This window comes from Schistocerca nitens, chromosome 5 (genome assembly GCF_023898315.1).
Source record: "Schistocerca nitens isolate TAMUIC-IGC-003100 chromosome 5, iqSchNite1.1, whole genome shotgun sequence".
Lineage (NCBI taxonomy): Eukaryota > Metazoa > Arthropoda > Insecta > Orthoptera > Acrididae > Schistocerca > Schistocerca nitens.
In genome coordinates, this window is record NC_064618.1 from 25526671 (window position 1) to 25549097 (window position 22427).

Here is a 22427-nt window from a genome sequence, read left to right on the forward strand (position 1 = left end):
TTGGTCTCCCTCTACGATTTTTACCCTCCACGCTGCCCTCCAGTACTAAATTGGTGATCCCTTGATGCCTCAAAACATGTCCTACCAACTGATCCCTTCTTCCAGTGAAGTTGTGCCACAAATTCCTCTTCTCCCCAATCCTATTCAGTACCTCATCATTAGTTATGTGATCTACCCATCTAATCTTCAACATTCTTCTGTAGCACGACATTTCGAAAGCTTCTACTGTCTTCTTGTCTAAATTATTTATCGTCCATGTTTCACTTCCATACATCGCTACACTCTATACAAATACTTTCAGAAACGACTTCCTGACACTTAAATCAATTCTCAATGTTAACAAAATTCTCTTCTTCAGAAACGCTATCCTTGCCATTGCCAGTCTACATTTTATATCTTCTCTACTTCGACCATCATCACTTATTTTGCTCCCCAAATAGCAAAACTACTTTACTACTTTAAGTGTCTCATTTCCTAATCTAATTCCCTCAGCATCACCCGACTTAATTCGACTACATTCCATTATCGTCGTTTTTCTTCTGTTGATGTTCATCTTACATTCAACTTTCAAGACACTACCCATTCCGTTCAACTGCTCTTCCAAGTCCTTTGCTGTCTCTGACAGAATTACAATGTCATTGGCGAACCTCAAAGTTTTTATTTCTTCTCCATGGATTTTAATACCTACTCCAAATTTTTCTTTTGTTTTCTTTACTGCTTGCTCAATATATAGATTGAATAACACTGGTGAGAGGCTACAACCCTGTCTCACTCCTTTCCCAACCACTGCTTCCGTTTCGTGTCCCTCGACTCTTACAACCGCCATCTGGTTTCAATACAAATCGTAAATAGCCTTTCGATCCCTGTATTTTACCCCTGCCACCTTCAGAATTTGAAAGAGAGTATTCCAGTCAATATTGTCAAAAGCTTTCTCCAAGTCTACAAATGCTAGAAACGTAGGTCTGTCTTTCCTTAATCTTTCTTCTAAGACAAGTCGTAAGGTCAGTATTGCCTCACGTGTTCCAATATTTTTACGGAATCCAAACTGATCTTCCCCGAGGTCGGTTTCCACCAGTTTTTCCATTCGTCTGTAAAGAATTCGTGTTAGTATTTTGCAGCTGTGACTTATTAAACTGATAGTTCGGTAATTTTCACACCTGTCAACACCTGCTTTCTTTGGGATTGGAATTATTATATTCATCATGAAGTCTGAGGGTATTTCGCCTGTCTCATACATCTTGCTCACCAGATGGTAGAGTTTTGTCACAACTGGCTCTCCCAAGGCTGTCAATAGTTCTAATGGAATGTTGTCTACTCCGGGGGCCTTGTTTCGACTCAGATCTTTCAGTGCTCTGTCAAACTCTTCACACAGTATCATATCTCCCATTTCATCTTCATCTACATCCTCTTCCATTTCCATAATATTGTCCTCAAGAACGTCGCCCCTGTATAGACCCTCTATATACTCCTTCCACGTTTCTGCTTTCCCTTCATTTCTTAGAACTGCGTTTGCATCTGAGCTCTTGATATTCATGCAAGTGGTTCTCTTTTCTCCAAAGATCTCTTTAATTTTCCTGTAGGCAATATCTATCTTACCCTTCGTGAGATAAGCCTCTACATCCTTACGTTTGTCCTTTAGCCATCCCTGCTTAGCCATTTTGCACTTCCTGTCGATCTCATTTTTGCGTTTGTATTCCTTTTTGCCTGCTTCATTTACTGCATTTTTGTATTTTCTCCTTTCATCAATTAAATTCAGTATCTCTTCAGTTACCCAAGGATGTCTACTATCCCTCGTCTTTTTACCTACTTGATCCTCTGCTGCCTTCACTATTACATCCCTCAAAGCTAACCATTCTTCTTCTACTGTATTTCTTTCCCCACTGATGTCAATCGTTCCCTTGTGCTATCCCTGACACTCTGTAGAACCTCTGGTTTAGTCAGTTTATCCATGGCCCATCTCCTTAAATTCCCACATTTTTTCAGTTTCTTCAGTTTTAATCTGCAGTTCGTACCCAATAGATTGTTAGATTGTGGGCAGAGTCCACATTTGCCCCTGGAAATGACTTACATTTTAAAACCTGGTTCCTAAATCTCTGTCTTACCATTATATAATCTATCTGAAACCTTCTAGTATCTCTAGGGTTCTTCCATGTATACAACCTTCTTTCATGATTCTTGGCTCTGAGCACTATGAGACTTAACAGTCATCAGTCCCCTAGAACTTAAAAATGGTTCAAATGGTTCTGAGCACTATGCGACTTAACTTCTGAGGTCATCAGTCGCCTAAAACTTAGAACTAATTAAACCTAACTAACCTAAGGACATCACACACATCCATGCCCGAGGCAGGATTCGAACCTGCGACCGTAGCGGTCGCTCGGCTCCAGACTGCAGCGCCCAGAACCGCACGGTCACTCCGGCTGGCCCCTAGAACTTAGAACTACTTAAACCTAACTAAGCTAAGGACATCACACAACGCCCAGTCATCACGAGGCAGAGAAAATCCCTGACCCCGCCGGGAATCGAACCCGGGATATGATTCTTGAACCAAGTGTTTGCTAAGATTAAGTTATGCTCTGTGCAAAATTCTACCAGACGGCTTCATCTTTCATTTCTTAGCCCTAATCCATTTTCACCTACTACGTTTCCTTCTCTTCCTTTTCCTACTGTCGAATTCCAGAACCCATGACTATTAAATTTTCGTCTCCATTCACTATCTGAATAATTTCTTTTATCTCATCATACATTTCATCAATTTCTTCATCATCTGCAGAGCTAGTTGGCATATAAACTTGTACTACTGTAGTAGGCGTGGGCTTCGTGTTTATCTTGGCCACAATAATGCGTTCACTATGCTGTTTGTAGTAGGTTACCCGCACTCCTATTTTCATAAACGTTATTAAAGGTAGTCCTGCATTACCCCTATTTGATTTTTTATTTATAACCCTGTACTCACCTGACCAAAAGTCTTGTTCCTCCTGCCACCGAACTTCACTAATTCCCACTATGTCTAACTTTAACCTATCCATTTCCCTTTTTAAATTTTCTAACCTACCTGCCCGATTAAGGGACCTGACATTCCACGCTCCGATCCGTAGAACGCCAGTTTTCTTTCTTCTGATAACGACGTCCTCTTGAGTAGTCCCCGCCCTGAGATCTGAATGGGGGACTATTTTACCTCCTTGCCAACATCATTTAACCATACAGGAAAGCTGCATGCCCTCGGTAAAGATTACGGCTGTAGTTTCCCCTTGCTTTCAGCCGTTCGCAGTACCACAACAGCAAGGCCGTTTTGGTTAGCGTTACAAGGCCAGATCAGTCAATCATCCAGACTGTTGCCCCTGCAACTACTAAAAAGGCTGCTGCCCTCTTCAGGAACCACACGTTTGTCTGGCCTCTCAACAGATACCCCTCGTTGTGGTTGCACCTACGGTACGGCTATCTGTATCTTTGAGGCACGCAAGCCTCCCCACCAACGGCAAGGTCCATGGTATATATATATATATATATATATATATATATATATATATATATATAACGGTGGTCAGAAAATGTCTGAAACGCTTGTCGTGATGTTGTATGGCAGATTGTACTTAGACATAAATGTTTAGACAAAAATGCGATACCTTGCGCCGTTTCCGAGTTATTTAGCATTGACGATAGCCGATATGGTCATTGCGCGCGCGAATTCGTTTCTGCTAACCAAACAAAGCTATCGTTAGGTAACACCGCCCCTGGCAGGCCGCTTGAATGTGAGCGCGTGATGCCCCGGAAACGGCGCAACGTATCGCATTTTTGTCTAAACATTTATGTCTCAGTACAAGCTGCCCTACAACATCACGACATGCGTTTCAGACATTTTCTGACCACCCTGTATATATATATATATATATATATATATATATATATATATATATATATATATATATATATATATATATACAGGGTGAGTCACCTAACGTTAACGCTGGATATATTTCGTAAACCACATCAAATACTGACGAACCGATTCCTTAGACCGAACGTGAGGAGAGGGGCTAGTGTAATTGTTTAATACAAACCATACAAAAATGCGCGTAGGTATGTTTTTTAACACAAACCTACGTTTTTTTTAAATGGAACCCCGTTAGTTTTGTTAGCACATCTGAACATATAAACAAATACGTCATCAGGGCCGTTTGTTGCACTGTAAAATGTTAATTACATCCGGAGATATTGTAACCTAAAGTTGACGCTTGAAACCTCCGACGTTCAGTTGCGTGTTGTAACAAACACGGGCCACGGTCGGCGAGCAGCATCTGCAGGGACATGTTTACGATGACGACCGTGTTTACGAGTGTGGCTGTAGTGCACTGTTGTGGTTTGGTCTAGCTGTCGCAGTGTCCGCATGTAGCGCTTGCTGCTATTGTTATTCTGCATTTGTCTCCGCACGCAGACCAACTGTAGTACACCGTGTTACCAGACGTCTGTGATAGTGTAGTGTTGTAGGAACTGTGACCATGGTGTATTCGAACTCTGAAAAGGCGGGGATGATACTCATCTATGGCGAGTGTCGACGAAATGCAGCTGAAGCCTGCAGGGTGTATGCAGAACGGTACCCGGACAGAGAGCATCCAACGTGCCGCACATTGCAAAACATCTACCGCCAACTGTATGCAACAGGTATGGTCGTAGCACGAAAACGGGTCCGTAACAGGCCCGTCATAGGAAAAGCGGGTGCAGTTGGTGTGTTAGCTGCTGTTGCCATGAACCCACACATGAGTACACGGGACATTGCGAGAGCCGGTGGACTGAGTCAAAGTAGTGTCATGCGCATACTGCATCGTCACCGCTTTCAACCGTTTCATGTGTCGCTATATCAGCAATCACATGGTGATGACTTTAATCATCGAGTGCAATTCTGTCAATGGGCATTAACAGAGAATGCGTTGCAGTTCTACCTGTTTACCGATGAAGCGGGTTTCACAAACCACGGGGCAGTGAATCTACGGAACATGCATTACTGGTCCGTGGACAATCCTCGCTGGCTCAGACAGGTAGAGCGACAGCGACCGTGGACTGTAAATGTATGGTGCGGAGTCATTGGCGACCACCTCATTGGTCCTCACTTCATTGCAGGGGCCCAAACAGCTGCAACATACATCGCGTTTCTACAGAATGATCTGCCAACGTTGCTCGAAAATGTCCCACTGGAAACGCGTCGACGTATGTTGTATCAGCATGATGGTGCACCTGCACATTCCGCAATTAACACTAGGCTAACCCTTGACAGGATGTTCGACGGGCGTTTCATAGGACGTGGAGGACGCATAAATTGGCCAGCTCGTTCTCCTGATCTTACACCTCTGGACTTCTTTCTGTAGGGTACGTTAAAGGAGAATGTGTACCGTGATGTGCCTACAACCCCAGAGGATATGAAACAACGTATTGTGGCAGCCTGCGGCGACATTACACCAGTTGTACTGCGGCGTGTACGACATTCATTACGCCAGAGATTGCAATTGTGTGCAGCAAATGATGGCCACCACATTGAACATCTATTGGCCTGACATGTCGGGACACACTCTATTCCACTCCGTAATTGAAAACGGAAACCACGTGTGTACGTGTACCGCGCCCCTCATGGTAATGTACATGTGCGTCAGTGAAAAAGACCAATAAAAAGGTGTTAGCATGTGGACGTAATGTGCTGTTCGTCTCTTCTGTACCTAAGGTCCATCACTGTTCCCTTTGGATCCCTACGTCATTCTGTGCTCTCCGATACACACGATCGAACAGCGGAGGAGTGGTACTCAAGCGTCAACTTTAGGTTAAAATATCTCCGGATGTAATTAACATTTTAAAATGCAACAAACGGCACTGATTACGTATGTGTTTATATGTTCAGATGTGCTAACAAAACTAACTGGGTTCCATTTTTAAAAAAACCTAGGTTTGTGTTAAAAAACATACTTACGTGCATTTTTTATGGTTTGTATTAACCAATTACACTAGTCCCTCTCCTCACAAGTCCGCAGCTCGTGGTCGTGCGGTAGCGTTCTCGCTTCCCACGCCCGGGTTCCCGGGTTCGATTCCCGGCGGGGTCAGGGATTTCCTCTGCCTCGTGATGACTGGGTGTTGTGTGCTGTCCTTAGGTTAGTTAGGTTTAAGTAGTTCTAAGTTCTAGGGGACTGATGACCATAGATGTTAAGTCCCATAGTGCTCAGAGCCAGAGCCCTCTCCTCACGTTCGGTCTGTGGAATCGATTCGTCAGTATTTGATGTGGTTTACGAAATATATCCAGCGGTAACGTTAGGTGACTCACCCTATATATATATATATATATATATATATATATATATATATATATATATATATATATATATATATATATATATATATATATATGCTGATGGCACAGGTTCCCCCATCCTATTTCGTACCACACTGCAGATTCTCAATTTCCTCTACACATTTGAGGTCGTCATCAGTTTAAAGTGAAATGATAGGTACAGGTGAACAGTAATGTTGACCCAATAACTCGACACGGCGTAGCCGGTGCCTGCCAGTCCTGTGCGGCCACATCTACTCGTGTTACCTGACTGGTCAGCGATTAGAATCATCATGTGGATGCTCCTAGGGTCATACAGGTTGGTATACTCCGTTCGAATACGTAACAAGAAAAAATGGTCTAGAATAGACGACTTACTTCCTCTGGGAAAATAAGGCTGGACTAGGGTATGTATGGAAGTATACAGACAATAATTTCTTTACTCGATCAGAGCGTGAGATTGAGATGTATGGGTAATCGACATGGCTGGTGCGATGTACCCTGTTCCAAGCATTGTACAGTGGCTCGCGGCGTATTTGTTTTATATGTGGAATGTCTGCAGGTCATAAAGTTGTTTGCAAGCAGATTGGAAGTTTTATGGTGTTAATGGAAGTTGACCTGAACGTAAATAAATCTACTGCACATTGATAGGAGTAGAAATCCAATACCCTGTCATCGGAAGCGTTAACTACAGTAAAGTACCTAGTAGTAAGGAGCTGGAGGGAGCTGAAGAAGAATGCGAATGCTTATGCTGGGTTCGGCTCCATTTGCTAGAATCCTAAAGGAAGCAGCACAAATATTGTGGACTGACAGGTCGCCGAGTTAAAGTAGAGTACGTCAGGCTCAATTTCACTTGCACTGATTTTTAAGGGGGTGTAACCTACCCTCTAAGAAGTGACGGTGTAGGAAGCTAGTTTCCACAATTTCATCTGGCGTGTCACTTGGAGACTTCGGCACTACAGTTTGGACCGAGATGTTAGACTTACTAAAATAACGGCTGCTGCTGGAAGAAACATCGTTATTGATTTGGTGTGGCTCGTATTGGTTGGTTAATTGGATCTCGATGCTGTTCATGACACAAGTTTATGGCTTGTAGGAAATAAACTAACGTTATATCACAGTAAGACGCAGCTTTTACAGTTTCTAACACAATTCAATATAACCTAACGTTTTAATATCACAGGATGTGCATATGATTAGTGAGGTGTTCAGATAGATAGTAAACTGTTGTGGAAAACCCACGGTCAAGATCTTGTTCAAATTATTAATGCTGCCATTTTTACTATTCGGTTTTTGAAGTGAATGATCGTTCAACACGAAAATTAGTCTACTTTACTTATTTTCATTCGCTTATGTCGTGTGGTGTTATATTTTGGAGTAACTCTTCCCTTTCTGAAAGGATATTTTTGGCTCATAGACGGCGGTTCGGGCAAGAAGTGGTGTAAGTTCACGAACCTCTTGTCGACCCCTCTTCACGAGTCTGGATATTATGCATTGACCTCTCAATACATATGTTCCTTACTGTCATTTCTTGTTAATAGTATTAGCTCATTACCAAGAATAAGCAGTTTTCACTCAGTTAATATTCTGCAGAAATCCAACCTGCTTTTGGATCGGACTTTGTGCTGAAGGGGTGCACTATACTGCTGAATCCAATTTAAATAAGCTACACCTCGAATTCAAAAGTCTTAGCAGTAATCCACGCGCTTTCAAATCGATATTGAAGAGTTTCCTCATGGCTCACTCCTATTCTGTAGGGGAGTTCCTTGAAAAATAAAGCTGGTTCTTGTTGTTTTGTTGATAGCGTTTACTTAAACTTATTGGTTGGCTTTTGCGGGTTCATAAACATTTTATTTTTATCTGTTATTACTTTTATGTTGTAATTTCTTGTACTGACATCTTCCATGACCTTGGAGATTTGCTCCTCAATTTGGTCCTACGGAACTTGACGTGTAAATAAATAAATTAATGTACGATAGTCGGATTAGCGTGTAGGTACTGGGTTTGTTTCTAAATAAATAGTTACACTACACATATGCGTGCTGCCACGTGGATATGCTCTATTCAAGACGGAATAGATCATGGTCGGTCCACTCAAGAGGAACACATGGAGGAAGGATGAACAATGCTGCGATTAAATCTTTCCGTTACACTTGCTCTGCATTCATCGTGGAGGTGTGAGGCTGTTGCACGAATGTAAATGATTCACTGGGTAGTGTGTTGGAAGCTCTGTGATAGGGCGTGCTGTTAGAACTGTATTATAGAGGTATCCCAATTGAAAAAACCAAACACTATACTATCAGCGAAGACTCTGACACCCTTATGCCGTCGACATCTAGAGTGCTGATCACTGGAATACGATAAAGGAGATTAGGACACGGACATGATGATACACCATGTGAACAAAAGTATCCGAACAACTCCGAAAAACATACGTTTTTCATATTAGGTGGATTGTGCTGCCACCTTCTGCCAGGTACTCCGTATCAGCGACCTCAGTAGTCGTTAGACATCGTGAGAGAACAGAATGGGGCGCTCTGCGGAACTCACGGACGTCGAACGTACTCAGGTGATTCGGTGTCACCTACATCATAGGTCCATTGTTTCCGATGTGATAGTGAAGTGGAAACGTGAAGGGACACGTACAGCACAAAAGCGTACAGGCCGATCTCTTCTGTTGACCGACAGAGACCGCCGACAGTTGAAAAGCGTCGTAATGTGTAACAGCCAGACAGACATCTATCCACACCATCACCAAGGAATTCCAAACTGCGTCAGGATCCATTGCAAGTACTATGACAGTTAGGCGGAAGGTGAGAAAACTTGGATTTCATGGTCGAGCGGCTGCTTATTAGCCATACATCACGCCAGTAAATGCCAAACGACGCCTCGCTTCGTACAAGAAGTATAACCATTGGACGATTGAACAATGGAAAACCGTTGTATGGAGTGGCGCATCACGGTACACAGTGTGGCGATCGGATGGCAGGGCGTGGGTACGGCGAACGCCCTGTGAACGTCATCTGACAGCGCGTGAAGGGCCAACATTAAAATTCGGAGACGGTGATGTTATGGTGTGGTCGTGTTTTTCATGGAGGGGGCTCGCACCCCCTGTTGTTTTGCGTGGCACTGTCACAGCACAGGCCTACATTGATATTTTAAGCACCTTCTCGCTTCCCACTGTTGAAGAGAAATTCGGTGATGGCGATTGCATCTTTCAACATGATCGAGCATCTGTTAATAATGCACGGCCTGTGGAGGAGTGGTTACACGACAATAACATCCCTGTAATGGTCTGGCCTGCACAGATTCCTGACGTGAATCCTACAGAACACCTTTGGGATGTTTTGGAACGCCGACTTCGTGCCAGGCCTCACCGACCGACATCGATACCTCTCCTCAGTGCAGCACTCCGTGAAGAATGGGCTGCCATTCCCCAAGAAACCTTCCAGCATCTGATTGAACGTATACCTGCGAGAGTGGAAGCTGTCATCTAGGCTAAGGGTCGTCCAACAACATCCTGAATTCCAGCATTACCGATGGAGGGCGCCACGAACTTTTCAGCCGTGTGTCCGGATGCTTTTGATCATATAGTGTATGTATGGACAATCATTCGATGTCGATGAATTGCAGATGAGTCACATTTTCTTTGTGCATTGTATAGTGTATAGTAAAGCTGCAGCAGTAAGGCTTCCTTGACCATTAAAAAACCTTTATCCGGTGTAGCGATCATAGAGGATATTAGTATATGTACAGACCTTCATTTTATATAGAACTTCGTTTTTACCCTATCATTGCGTGTGTGACTGAAAACGGAAGGAAGAAGGCGATAACACAGCCACGACATGGTCCAGACTGCGTAGTTGTTTGTGGAATACGTATTTAAATTTTGGCTCCCGTCTACAGCAGGTTTCCGACACCAGTAATTTGTAGAGATTTGCAGAGGATTCAGGAATGCTGGGCGTTGGAGATGAATATACATAAATGTAACTATTAAATCGAACATAGCCAAAGAGACCTGCTACTATTCTACTACGTCATCGATTACGAATCACTAATAACAGTACCAAACATAAAAAAATCTGTTTTTTTTTCTCATTGTTATAGCTCTCTATATAGCCAGTGACGAATGGGGACCGGCCGGGGTGGTCGAGCGGCTCTAGGCGCTACAGTCTGGAACCGCGCGACTGCTACAGTCGCAGGTTCGATTCCTGCCTCGGGCATGGATGTATGTCATGTCCTTAGGTTAGTTTGGTTTAAGTAGTTCTGAGTTTTAGGGGACTGATGACCTCAGAAGTTAAGTCCTATAGTGCTCAGAGCCATTTGAACCATTTGAACGAATGGGGGAATAGACAACTTTCTAACAAATGGAACAATGCCGTCCCAGTGTTATAGGATTTCATAAGAATTAGCAGGGGCCTGTGACTTGGTGAGGGACATCCGTTACTCGTCAGAATCAGGTGGATTCAAACGCTATATAAAATGGACTGGAAGGTTCGTGGGAATATGGCGCGTAAGCGATGCTCTGACGAAAGGGGCGGTGAGAGGTGAGCTCTGTACCGCTTTTGATGTGTTTTGTGGACAAATGTATTACAGCCTCTCACACGCGTCTCGCTAAGTGACTGTAGTGCGAAAATTAGAGGCTAATACGAAGATTTTTACTGAGAGACAACCAGCAACAGAACTTCCGTCGTTTGTTTTCTCGATAAACAACGAAACAACATTCTTCCGTGAGATTTTTGTGCCTATAAATGGATGGACTGACATCTTAATAGGTAGACTAAACACACATATGCATATTTCGCGGTGCTTGGCGGAGGCTACTTTGTAGCACTACTAGTAATTTCCTTTCGTATTCTACTCGCAAATATAGCGAAGGGACAAAAGACCACCTACATGCCCCCAAACGAAAGCTAATTTCTTATCGTCATTGTCCTTACGCGAAATGGATGTTGGCAGCAGTAGAATCCTCCTGCAATCAGTTTCAAATGTCGGTTCCGTGAACTTTCTCAGTAGTGTTCCTTGAAAAGTACATCATGTTGCCTCCGGGGAGTCCCATTTGTGTTACCCGGCGAGTGTAATATGACTGCAGATAAAGAACTGCTCACCATACAAAGGTACTTTCATGATCAGTTTAATTAATAATATATTTTATATCGGTGGCGTGCCATCAGGCGTGAGGAAGCGAATGGCATGGATATGGTTTGGGAGATGGAGCCGTTATCAGGCATTTCTTCCCTGCAGCTAAATCTTTTGATGAAATTCCAATCTCCCACTTACACAGGGAGTGAGAGCGATTGTAGTAAAATCAGCTGTATTACCGACTGTACAAAGTTACGTGGGAATTTAAGGAGATGGGACCTGGATAAACTGAAAGAACCAGAGGTTGTAGAGAGTTTCAGAGAGAGCATAAGGGAACGACTGACATCAATGGGGGAAAGAAATACAGTAGAAGAAGAATGGGTAGCTTTGAGGGATGAAATAGTGAAGGCAGCAGAGGATCAACTGGGTAAAATGACGAGGGCTAGTAGAAATCCTTGGGTGACAGAAGATATATTGAATTTAATTGATGAAAGAAGAAAATATAAAAATGCAGTAAATGAAGCAGGCAAAAAGAAATACAAACGTCTCAAAAATGAGATCGACAGGAAGTGCAAAATGGCTAAGCAGGGATGGCTAGAGGACAAACGTAAGGATATAGAGGCGTATCTCACTAGGGGTAAGAAAGATAGTGCCTACAGGAAAATTAAAGAGACCTTTGGAGAAAAGAGAGCCACTTTTTTTTTTTTGGTTTGGTTTTAGGGCGCAAAACTGCTATGGTCATTAGCGCCCGGTCCGTGACTTAGGAAACAGTAAAAAAACGAAATTGAAAACCAGCGGAAATGGGAACGAAAGTCATAAAATTAGAGAAACTAAAAGCAGAAGGAAGGCTTAAAAATCCACTACAGAAAGGGGTTGGTTGTCCCCAAAAAAGCTTCAAATGCCTGACGTCATTTCACTGGCACTAATAAACTCGAGAACGCGGTCGGCTGAGCGCGTGCCATCTGCTAAAATCGACGATATATCAGGCGACAGCTGTAGACGGGAGCGTAACGGATTAAAATAGGGGCACTCAAAAGGTGTCTTACCGTCCACAGCTGAGAGCAGTGGGGACAGAGTGGGGGGGGGGGGGGGAACGCCGCTTAAAAGATGTCGATGGCTAAAAAGACAGTGCCCTATCCGGAGTCTAGTTAAAATTACCTCCTCCCGACGACGCGTTCGGGAGGAAGAGGTCCAAGCACAAGGAAGAGCTTTCACGTCCCGCAATTTATTATGGGGGAGTGTCGACCAATGGGCGTGCCATAAATGAACAACACGACGACATAAAACGCTCCGTAGATCGGCGAAGGGAATCGATTGAATAGCTGGCCGAAGAAGAGAGACTGCAGCCTTGGCTGCAATATCGGCCGCCTCATTTCCACAGATACCAACGTGTCCCGGGAGCCAGAGGAACGCCACCGAGACGCTCCCCAGGTGGAGCAAGCGCAGACAGTCCTGAATCCGGTGGACCAGAGGGTGCACAGGGTAAAGAGCTTTGAGGAGAGAGCTGAGAGAATCTGAGCAGATAACGTACTGTATCCGCTGATGGCGGCGGATGTAGTGCACAGCCTGGACAACAGCGTACAGCTCCGCAGTATAAACTGAACACTGGTCGGGAAGCCGAAAGTGATTTGGGGTGTCGCCAACAATATAGGCACTCCCTACACCTAACGATGTTTTCGAGCCGTCGGTGTAAATAAATGTGGCGTCCGTCATTTGTGCACATAGAGCAGCAAATGCCCGACGATAAACAAGTGAAGGGGTACCATCCTTGGGAAATCGACAAAGGTCACGGAGCAGGCAGATCCGGGGACGGAGCCAAGGCGGTGCTGTACCCCAAATTGTCAAGAAGGTTTTAGGAAAGCGGAAGGAAAGAGAATGGAGCAGTTGACGGAAGCGGACTCCTGGTGGTAGTAGGGAGGAGGGGTGGCCTACATACCCTACATCAAAGGAGGCGTCGAAAAAAAGATCATGGGCTGGATTAGCAGGCATGGAAGACAGACGGCTAGCATAACGACTCGTAAGGACTGCTCGCCGATTGGACAGCAGAGGTTCAGCAGTCTCAGCATAAAGGCTTTCCACAGGGTTTGTGTAAAAAGCTCCAGACACTAAACGTAATCCACGGTGGTGGATAGAGTCGAGACTCTGAAGAATAGACGGCCGAGCAAAGGAGTAGACTATGCTTCCATAGTCCAATTTCGAGCGCACTAAGGCGCGATAGAGGCGGAGAAGGACCACTCGGTCCGCTCCCCAGGAGGTACCATTCAGGACACGGAGGGTGTTGAGGGATCGCAGACAGCGAGCCGAAAGATAGGAAACGTGGGAAGACAAGCACAGTTTTCTGTCAAACATAAGACCCAAGAATTTAGCGACGTCTGAAAACGGAAGGTTGACAGGACCTAGATGTAAGGAGGGCGAAAGAAACTCCTTACGTCGCCAAAAATTAACACAAACGGTCTTACTGGGAGAAAAACAAAAGCCGGTTTCGATGTTCCAAGAGTGGAGGCGATCGAGACATCCTTGAAGACGTCGTTCAAGAAGGCTGGTCCGTTGAGAGCTGTAGTAAATCGCAAAATCGTCCACAAAGAGGGAGCCCGAGACATCAGGAAGGAGACAATCCATAATTGGATTGATGGCAATGGCAACAGTACAACACTCAGCACGGAGCCCTGGGGTACCCCGTTTTCTTGGGAGAAAGTACGGGAGAGAGAGTAGTGTTCACCCGCACCCTAAATGTGCGCTCTGCCATAAATTCGCGAAGAAAAAGGTGCAGCCGGCCTCGAAAGCCCCAAGAGAACAGTGTGCGGAGGATGCCTGTCCTCCAACAGGTATCGTATGCTCTCTCCAGATCAAAAAATATTGCTACTGTTTGGCGTTTCCGGAGAAAATTGTTCATGATATAAGTGGAGAGAGCAACAAGATGGTCAACTGCAGAACGATGCTTTCGGAACCCGCATTGGGCAGGTGTTAAAAGACTGCGGGATTCCAGCCATCACACTAAACGGTAATTCACCATACGCTCCAAAACCTTACAGACACTACTCGTGAGAGAATTGGGGCGAATTTGGTGTCACCGCCAGACACCACACTTGCTAGGTGGTAGCCTTTAAATCGGCCGCGGTCCATTAGTATACGCCGGACCCGCGTGTCGCCACTGTCAGTAATTGCAGACCGAGCGCCACCACACGGCAGGTCTAGAGAGACGTCCTGGCACTCGCCCCAGTTGTACAGCCGACTTTGCTAGCGAAGCTACACTGACAAATACGCTCTCATTTGCCGAGACGATAGTTAGCATAGCCTTCAGCTACATTTGCTACGACCTAGCAAGGCGCCGTATTCAATTGATAATTAATATTATGAAGCATGTACCGTAACGAGAGATGTTCTACAATTGTGGATTAAAGTTAAGTATTACATCATCTACGTACTTTATTTACAATTCTCAAGATATTGTCCTGTTCCAGACCTCACGCCAGTCAGCGTGTAATTAAACCCGTGCATTTCGGCCTCCTCTAGAAAAACAGTGTTGGCTCTTCTGCCAACACTACAGCGATAGCTAGAGGGGAGATATTTGTCCTTTCCAGGTTTCGGAACAGGAACGACGATAGCTTCCCGCCATCGTCTGGGAAAAGTACTGTCGGTCCAAATTCGATTATAAAGGCGAAGGAGGTAACGCAGACTATGGGTTGATAAATGCAGCAACATTTGGACGTGGATACCATCCGGTCCTGGGGCGGAGGAGCGAGAAGAAGAGAGTGCATGTTGGAGTTCCTGCATGGAGAAAACAGTATTGTAGCTTTCGCGATTTTGAGAGGAGAAAGCAAGAGGTCGCACTTCCGCTGCACGTTTCTTCGGGAGAAACGCTGGTGCGTAATTTGAAGAGCTCGAAATCTCAGCAAAGTGCTGACCCAACGAGTTAGAAATTGCGACGGGGTCCACTAATGTATCATGCGCGACAGTGAGCCCAGAGACCGGGGAGAAACTAGGCGCGCCTGAGAACCGACTCCAAACTTCTGAGGAGGGAGTGAAGGTGTTAAATGAGCTAATAAAGAATTTCCAGCTTGCCTTCTTGCTATCGCGGATGACACGACGGCATCGCGCACGGAACTGCTTATAGCGGATACAAAAAATGGCTCTGAGTACTATGGGACTCAACTGCTGAGGTCATTAGTCCCCTAGAACTTAGAACTAGTTAAACCTAACTAACCTAAGGACATCACAAACATCCATGCCCGAGGCAGGATTCGAACCTGCGACCGTAGCGGTCTTGCGGTTCCAGACTGCAGCGCTTTTAACCGCACGGCCACTTCGGCCGGCTATAGCGGATACAGTTGGCCAAAGTAGGATGGTGGCGGAAAACGCGGAGAGCACGTCGCCGCTCACGTATTGCATCAAGGCATGCCTCGTTCCACCAAGGAACTGGGGGGCGCCGGGGTAATTCGGAGGTGCGTGGTATTGAATGTTCCGCAGCTGTAAGAATAACGTCGGTAATATGTGTGACCTCATCGTAGACGCTGGGAAAGTGACGGTCATCGAAAGTCGCTAGAGACGAAAAAAGTGTCCAATCAGCTTGGGCAAACTTCCAGCGTCGCGGGCGCATGTATGGCAGTTGAGGCTGCAGTCTAAGGACACATGGAAAGTGGTCACTCGAGTGTGTATCATCAAGGGCGAACCATTCGAAGTGCCGAGCTAGCGGAACAGTACCGATCGCAAGGTCCAAATGAGATAAATTTGTCGTGGAGGCAGACAAAAATGGAGGGACCCCAGTGTTGAGGCAAACTAGAACCGCTTGGTGGAAGACGTCTAGCAATAGTGAGCCACGTGGACAAGGATGTGGAGATCCCCAAAGCGGGTGGTGGGCATTGAAGTCCCCAACCAGCAAATAGGGGGGTGGAAGCTGACCAAGAAGATGAAGGAGATCAGCTCGTGCCATTGGTGTGGACGATGGAATGTATACAGTACAAAGAGAGAACGTGTATCCGGAAAGGGAAAGACGGGCGGCGACAGCTTGGAAGGAAGTGTTTAAATGGATTGGGTGATAATGGAGAGTTTCATGGAGAATAATCATGAGTCCTCCATGTGCTGGAGTGCCGTCAACAGAGGGGAGATCATATCGGACGGACTGAAAAAGAGGGAGAACAAAGCGGTCATGGGGACGCAGCTTTGTTTCCTGAAGACAGAAGATGACCGGCGAGTAGGATCGTAAGAGGATCGACAATTCAGCGCGATTGGCTCGAATACCGTGGATATTCCAGTGGATAATGGACATAGGGTGAACAGAAAATGGAGGAATGTGACCAAGGTTGCTGTCAAGTCAACGACTGCTCAGAGCTTGCGACCGACAGCATGGAATGGCATTCAGCCGAAGGCAGAAGATCCTGATCCATAGGTTGGTCAGGAGCAGCTCCTGCCACCAGCGATCGGCCGGTTGATCGGCCGCCAGCAGTGCGCCTCGGCGACACAGAAGACGGCCAAGGGCGATTTCCGCCAGGTGGTGCTGTAGATGGGACACGCCTTAGCGGAGAAGGAGAGGAACTGGGTTTCCTTGTAGCCTTCTTGGAAGTATGATGTTTAGATGAAGGAGGAACCGATGGTTGGGAAGTTGCGGTACGTAAAAACTCTTCACGAGTATGCTCTTTCTTCGAAGTCTTGGTGTCTGACGTTTGGGCTCGAGATTTAGCAGAACCCGACGAAGGGTGAGCCAGAGAGTGGGCAGGCGAAAGTGGTGAGGTTGAACGGGCGATCTTTGCGCTGGCCGATCTGACGACCGTGGCACTAAATGTGAGGTCGCAAGTCTGCGTGGCCGCCTCCTTTGTTGGCCAAGGAGAAGCAACGACAGTGCTCTATTTTTCTGTCTGAGGCACGGTGGGTTGTCGACTGGCGAATAATTTTCGAGCAGCAAAGGTCGACACCTTTTCCTTCACTCTAATTTCCTGGATGAGCTTTTCGTCCTTAAAAACGGGGCAACCTCGAGAGGAAGCAGCGTGGTCACCCATACAGTTGATGCAGCGAGGGGATGGAGGTGGACAAGCACCCTCATGGGCATCCTTGCCACACGTAACACATTTGGCTGGATTGGAACAGGACTGGCTGGTGGGATTGAACCGCTGACACCGATAGCAACACGTAGGGTTTGGGACGTAAGGGCGAACGGAAATTATCTCATAGCCTGCTTTGATTTTCGATGGGAGTTGAACTTTGTCAAATGTCAAGAAGACAGTGTGGGTTGAAATGATGTTCGTGTCAACCCTTTTCATGACTCTATGAACAGCTGTTACGCCCTGGTCAGACAGGTAGTGCTGAATTTGTTCGTCAGACAATCCATCGAGGGAGCGTGTATAAACGACTCCACGCGAGGAATTTAAAGTACGGTGCGGTTCCACCCGGACAGGGAAGGTGTGTAGTAGTGAGGTACGCAGCAATTTTTGTGCCTGGAGGGCACTGACTGTTTCTAACAACAGGTTGCCATTCCGTAATCTGGAACAAGACTTTACAGGACCTGCAATTGCGTCGACACCTTTCTGAATAATGAAAGGGTTGACCGTGGAGAAGTCGTGACCTTCGTCAGACCGAGAAACAACAAGGAATTGTGGCAATGATGGAAGAATTGTCGCCGGCCGAAGTGGCCGTGCGGTTAAAGGCGCTGCAGCCTGGAACCGCAAGACCGCTACGGTCGCAGGTTCGAATCCTGCCTCGGGCATGGATGTTTGTGATGTCCTTAGGTTAGTTAGGTTTAACTAGTTCTAAGTTCTAGGGAACTAATGACCTCAGCAGTTGAGTCCCATAGTGCTCAGAGCCATTTGAACCATTTTTTTTGGAAGAATTGTCCGTGGCTGAGACTCATTTAACTTACGCTTGTGAGCAGACATAGTAGATGATGAGGAAACCATTGCAGAAGTATCCCCCATGATTACCGGCGTCTCCGATGGCGCGCTCCTCCCTTGTGGGGGCCCTCTCTGAGGGCACTCCCGCCTTAGGTGATTGTTCACGCCTCAGGTCACACCTCCCAACAAACGGACGGAGGGACCAATCGGCACTTTCGGAAGGTATCAGCTCGGGTAATCACCCCTCCCTGGGCCTGGCCGTTACCAGGGGGTACGTACGTGTCCTACCTGTCTCCCCGGGGCGGGGAATTACGCGTTACCCCGTCACCGGCTACGCATGGAAGTGCGTGGGTCGGCCTTCAGACACGCACAGGGAGGAAAAAAGAGAATGGGAAAGGAAAGAAGAGGGGTCTCAAACGCCGCAGCGGAGGAAAGGGCAAAGAGAAGAGGGAAGGAAAAGAGAAGGACAGAGGAAGGACGAAGACTTGCAAGTGTAGAAAGCAAGGAATTTGTAACAGTTTCGAGCGTCCGTCTCCGGACGTAGGCACAAACCATACTCCCAGAGGGGGAGAAAGGGAAGGAAAGAGCCAGAGGTGAGGGGGGGGGGGCGAAGATGGGGGATGGGGAAGGATGCGGAAAGGGAAGGTATGCAGCCCGGAAAGGAAGGAGGGCCACATTAGCTCGGGGTCCCGTGCTCGCTACGCACCATCTAGTGAGCAAAATGTATGAGACAGGCGAAATTCCCTCAGACTTCAAGAAGAATATAATAGTTCCAATCCCAAAGAAAGCAGGTGTTGACAGATGTGAAAATTGCCGAACTATCAGTTTAATAAGTCACGGCTGCAAAATACTAATGCAAATTCTTTACAGACGAATGGAACAACTGGTAGAAACCGACCTCGGGGAAGATCAGTTTGGATTCCGTAGAAATATTGGAACACGTGAGGCAATACTGACCCTACGACTTATCTTAGAAGCTAGATTAAGGAAAGGCAAACCTACGTTTCTAGCATTTGTAGACTTAGAGAAAGCTTCCTCCCCTTGAACCATGGACCTTGCCGTTGGTGGGGAGGCTTGCGTGCCTCAACGATACAGATGGCCATACCGTAGGTGCAACCACAACGGAGGGGTATCTGTTGAGAGGCCAGACAAACGTGTGGTTCCTGAAGAGGGGCAGCAGCCTTTTCTGTAGTTGCAGGGGCAACAGTCTGGATGATTGACTGATCTTGCCTTGCAATACTAACCAAAACGGCCTTGCTGTGCTGGTACTGCGAACGGCTGAAAGCAAGGGGAAACTACAGCCATAATTTTTCCTGAGGGATGTAGTTTGCAATAAGTACTGGGAGATGAAGCAGCTTGCACAGGATAGAGTAGTTTGGAGAGCTGCATCAAACCAGTCTCAGGACTGAAGACAACAACAACAACAACAGAGAAAGCTTTTGGCAATGTGACTGGAATACGCTCTTTCAGATTCTGAAGGTGGCAGGGGTAAAATACAGGGATCGAAAGGCTATTTACGATTTGTATTGAAACCAGATGGCGGTTATAAGAGTCGAGGGACACGAAAGGGAAGCAGCGGTTGGGAAGGGAGTGAGACAGGTTTGTAGCCTCTCACCAGTGTTATTCAATCTATATATTGAGCAAGCAGTAAAGAAAACAAAAGAAAAATGGGGAGTAGGTATGAAAATCCATGGAGAAGAAATAAAAACTTTGAGGTTCGCCGATGACATTGTAATTCTGTCAGAGACAGCAAAGGACTTGGAAGAGCAGTTGAACGGAATGGGTAGTGTCTTGAAAGGAGAATGTAAGATGAACATCAACAGAAGAAAAACGACGATAATGGAATGTAGTCGAATTAAGTCGGGTGATGCTGAGGGAATTAGATTAGGAAATGAGACACTTAAAGTAGTAAAGGAGTTTTGTTATTTGGGGAGCAAAATAAGTGATGATGGTCGAAGTAGAGAGGATATAAAATGTAGACTGGCAATGGCAAGGATAGCGTTTCTGAAGAAGAGAAATTTGTTAACATTGAGTATTGATTTAAGTGTCAGGAAGTCGTTTCTGAAAGTATTTGTATAGAGTGTAGCGATGTATGGAAGTGAAACATGGACGATAATTAATTTAGACAAGAAGACAGTAGAAGCTTTCGAAATGTCGTGCTACAGAAGAATGCTGAAGATTAGATGGGTAGATCACATAACTAATGAGGAGGTATTGAATAGAATAGGGGAGAAGAGAAGTTTGTGGTACAACTTGACTAGAAGAAGGGATCGGTTCGTAGGACATGTTATGATACATCAAGGGATCACCAATTTAGTATTGCAGGGCAGCGTGGAGAGTAAAAATCGTAGAGGGAGACCAAGAGACGAATACACTAAGCAGATTCAAAAGGATGTATGTTGCAGTAGGTACTGGGAGATGAAGAAGCTTGCACGGGATAGAGTAGCATGGAGAGCTGCATCAAACCAGTCTCAGGACTGAAGACCACAACAACATCAAGAGACTTCTTTGGTGATGAGACATTCGACTACCTTACCAGAGTTGGAATGTGAGGAGGCACCCTCTGATACAGAATACTCTTAGCACTGCGTCAGGAGCCAAACATGAGTTTAATATTCTGGTCCTCTGATGCAGGACATAACAGATACTAAGCTGATATGAATAGATTCTTTTACTGGATGAGAGAATATTTAGAAGATATATCACCTGTATCACATAGGAGTTTCACACTAAGAACGAAACTTTAGCGATGTGAAATCGTCTGTATGCTCCGATTTCTACTGTCTTCGTTAAAACAACGTACATAAAAGGGAGGGGCCTACAACTCGTGTGAGAAATTCGAAGTGTATGGACAACAACATCCCTGTCTCGGATTGGGTACCGAGCGAGGTGGGGCAGTGGTTAGAACACTGGACTCGCATTCGGGAGGGCGGCTATCCTGATATATGTTTTCCGTGTTTTCCCTAAATACCAGGACGGCCCCTTTAAAAGGACACAGCCGATTTCCTTCCCCGTCCTTGACACCATCCGAGCTTGTGCTCCGTCTGTAATGACCTCGATGTCGGAGGGACGTTAAACCCAAACTTCCTTCGTTACTACGGATTGGGTAAAGTAGATTTTTTAAACTGGGAGGCCTACATTGGGGGTGAACTGCAGTTAGAGCCTTACGCCCAGCCGCGGTAGCTGCCCCGCCTCTCATATCGTCCTTTCGTCGTCTGTCGTGCGTTATTTTGTTGCAGAGTTAACACAGTCCATGTCCTGAGCTGTCCATTGCTTTCAACAGGCCCTGTAATTCTCCCTTACATTTTCTGTGGACAGCAATGTGATCGGCGAATTTTATCAGTCCTATGATTGATATACTCCCTCTTTAAATTTAATAACCCTGAACGTCAACAATACGTTACGCGCTAAAAGAATTGTTTTCCCTCTTTTCCAGCTGCTGAAGGGCTCCTACACGTACTTCGCTCTCCTGCACCAGATGAACGACCGCCAGCATATATCTTAGCCCCACCACGCGTTCATCAGTTTGGGCTTCTAAGACGTCGTCAACACAATTTTGCCTCACATAGCTAATAGAGGGAAAATTCCACCACATACACTCGTAAATTCAACGTTCTGAGATCGAACTAATGTCTTGCAAATAGTATGGAAATTGACCAAAGCAGTATAAAGCATAAGAGCACCATATTTCAAATGATTTATCACTTCCGTAATCTGTTATACGGTAACTTAAAATGAAAGTTTTAAGCTGATCAATCTGTGATACAGCGTTTAACTTCGTACAATATTAGTAAAGTGAGGTATCTCAAACGTAATTTACGTAAGATAACACGAGCTGCAGAAGACAACTGGGGAAAAAGGGAATAATATTGAAATCGGATATTAAAATATGTATTAGTCGTGGGTTTCAGTGTTACTGAAATGTGCGAGCTGCGATTTAGCAACGAACTTCGGTACTAGGGTAAGACACCACTAATGAAAATGTAGTGCGACATAGCTTGCAGGCGTTTTATAATGAAACTAGTGCTGTAAACGCTTATTGCTTATTCTCTGTTTTAATAAAATACGATATACCTGTATAACATGCACTTCGGTCGATAGTGTATGATTTACGTAAAGCAAAGGATTAAATGAAATCTTAGTGGACATGTCTACCCTATAAAGATGTAATATACAAATTCCAGCGCTCTGTTCAATAATGTTTAATGACATTA

The 22427-nt window shown here is 45.5% G+C and overlaps 1 protein-coding gene across 1 annotated transcript in view; it reads left to right on the forward strand.

The window, feature by feature from the left end:
* LOC126259296 (odorant receptor Or2-like) overlaps window positions 1-21725 on the forward strand; it is an 84223-nt gene extending 62498 nt beyond the window's left edge. The window contains exon 3 of the mRNA XM_049955957.1: window positions 21650-21725. Within this exon, the coding sequence (XP_049811914.1) occupies window positions 21650-21718 (69 nt within the window). The 3' untranslated portion in view covers window positions 21719-21725. The remainder of the gene's footprint in view (window positions 1-21649) is intronic.
* Window positions 21726-22427: the final 702 nt, after the last annotated feature.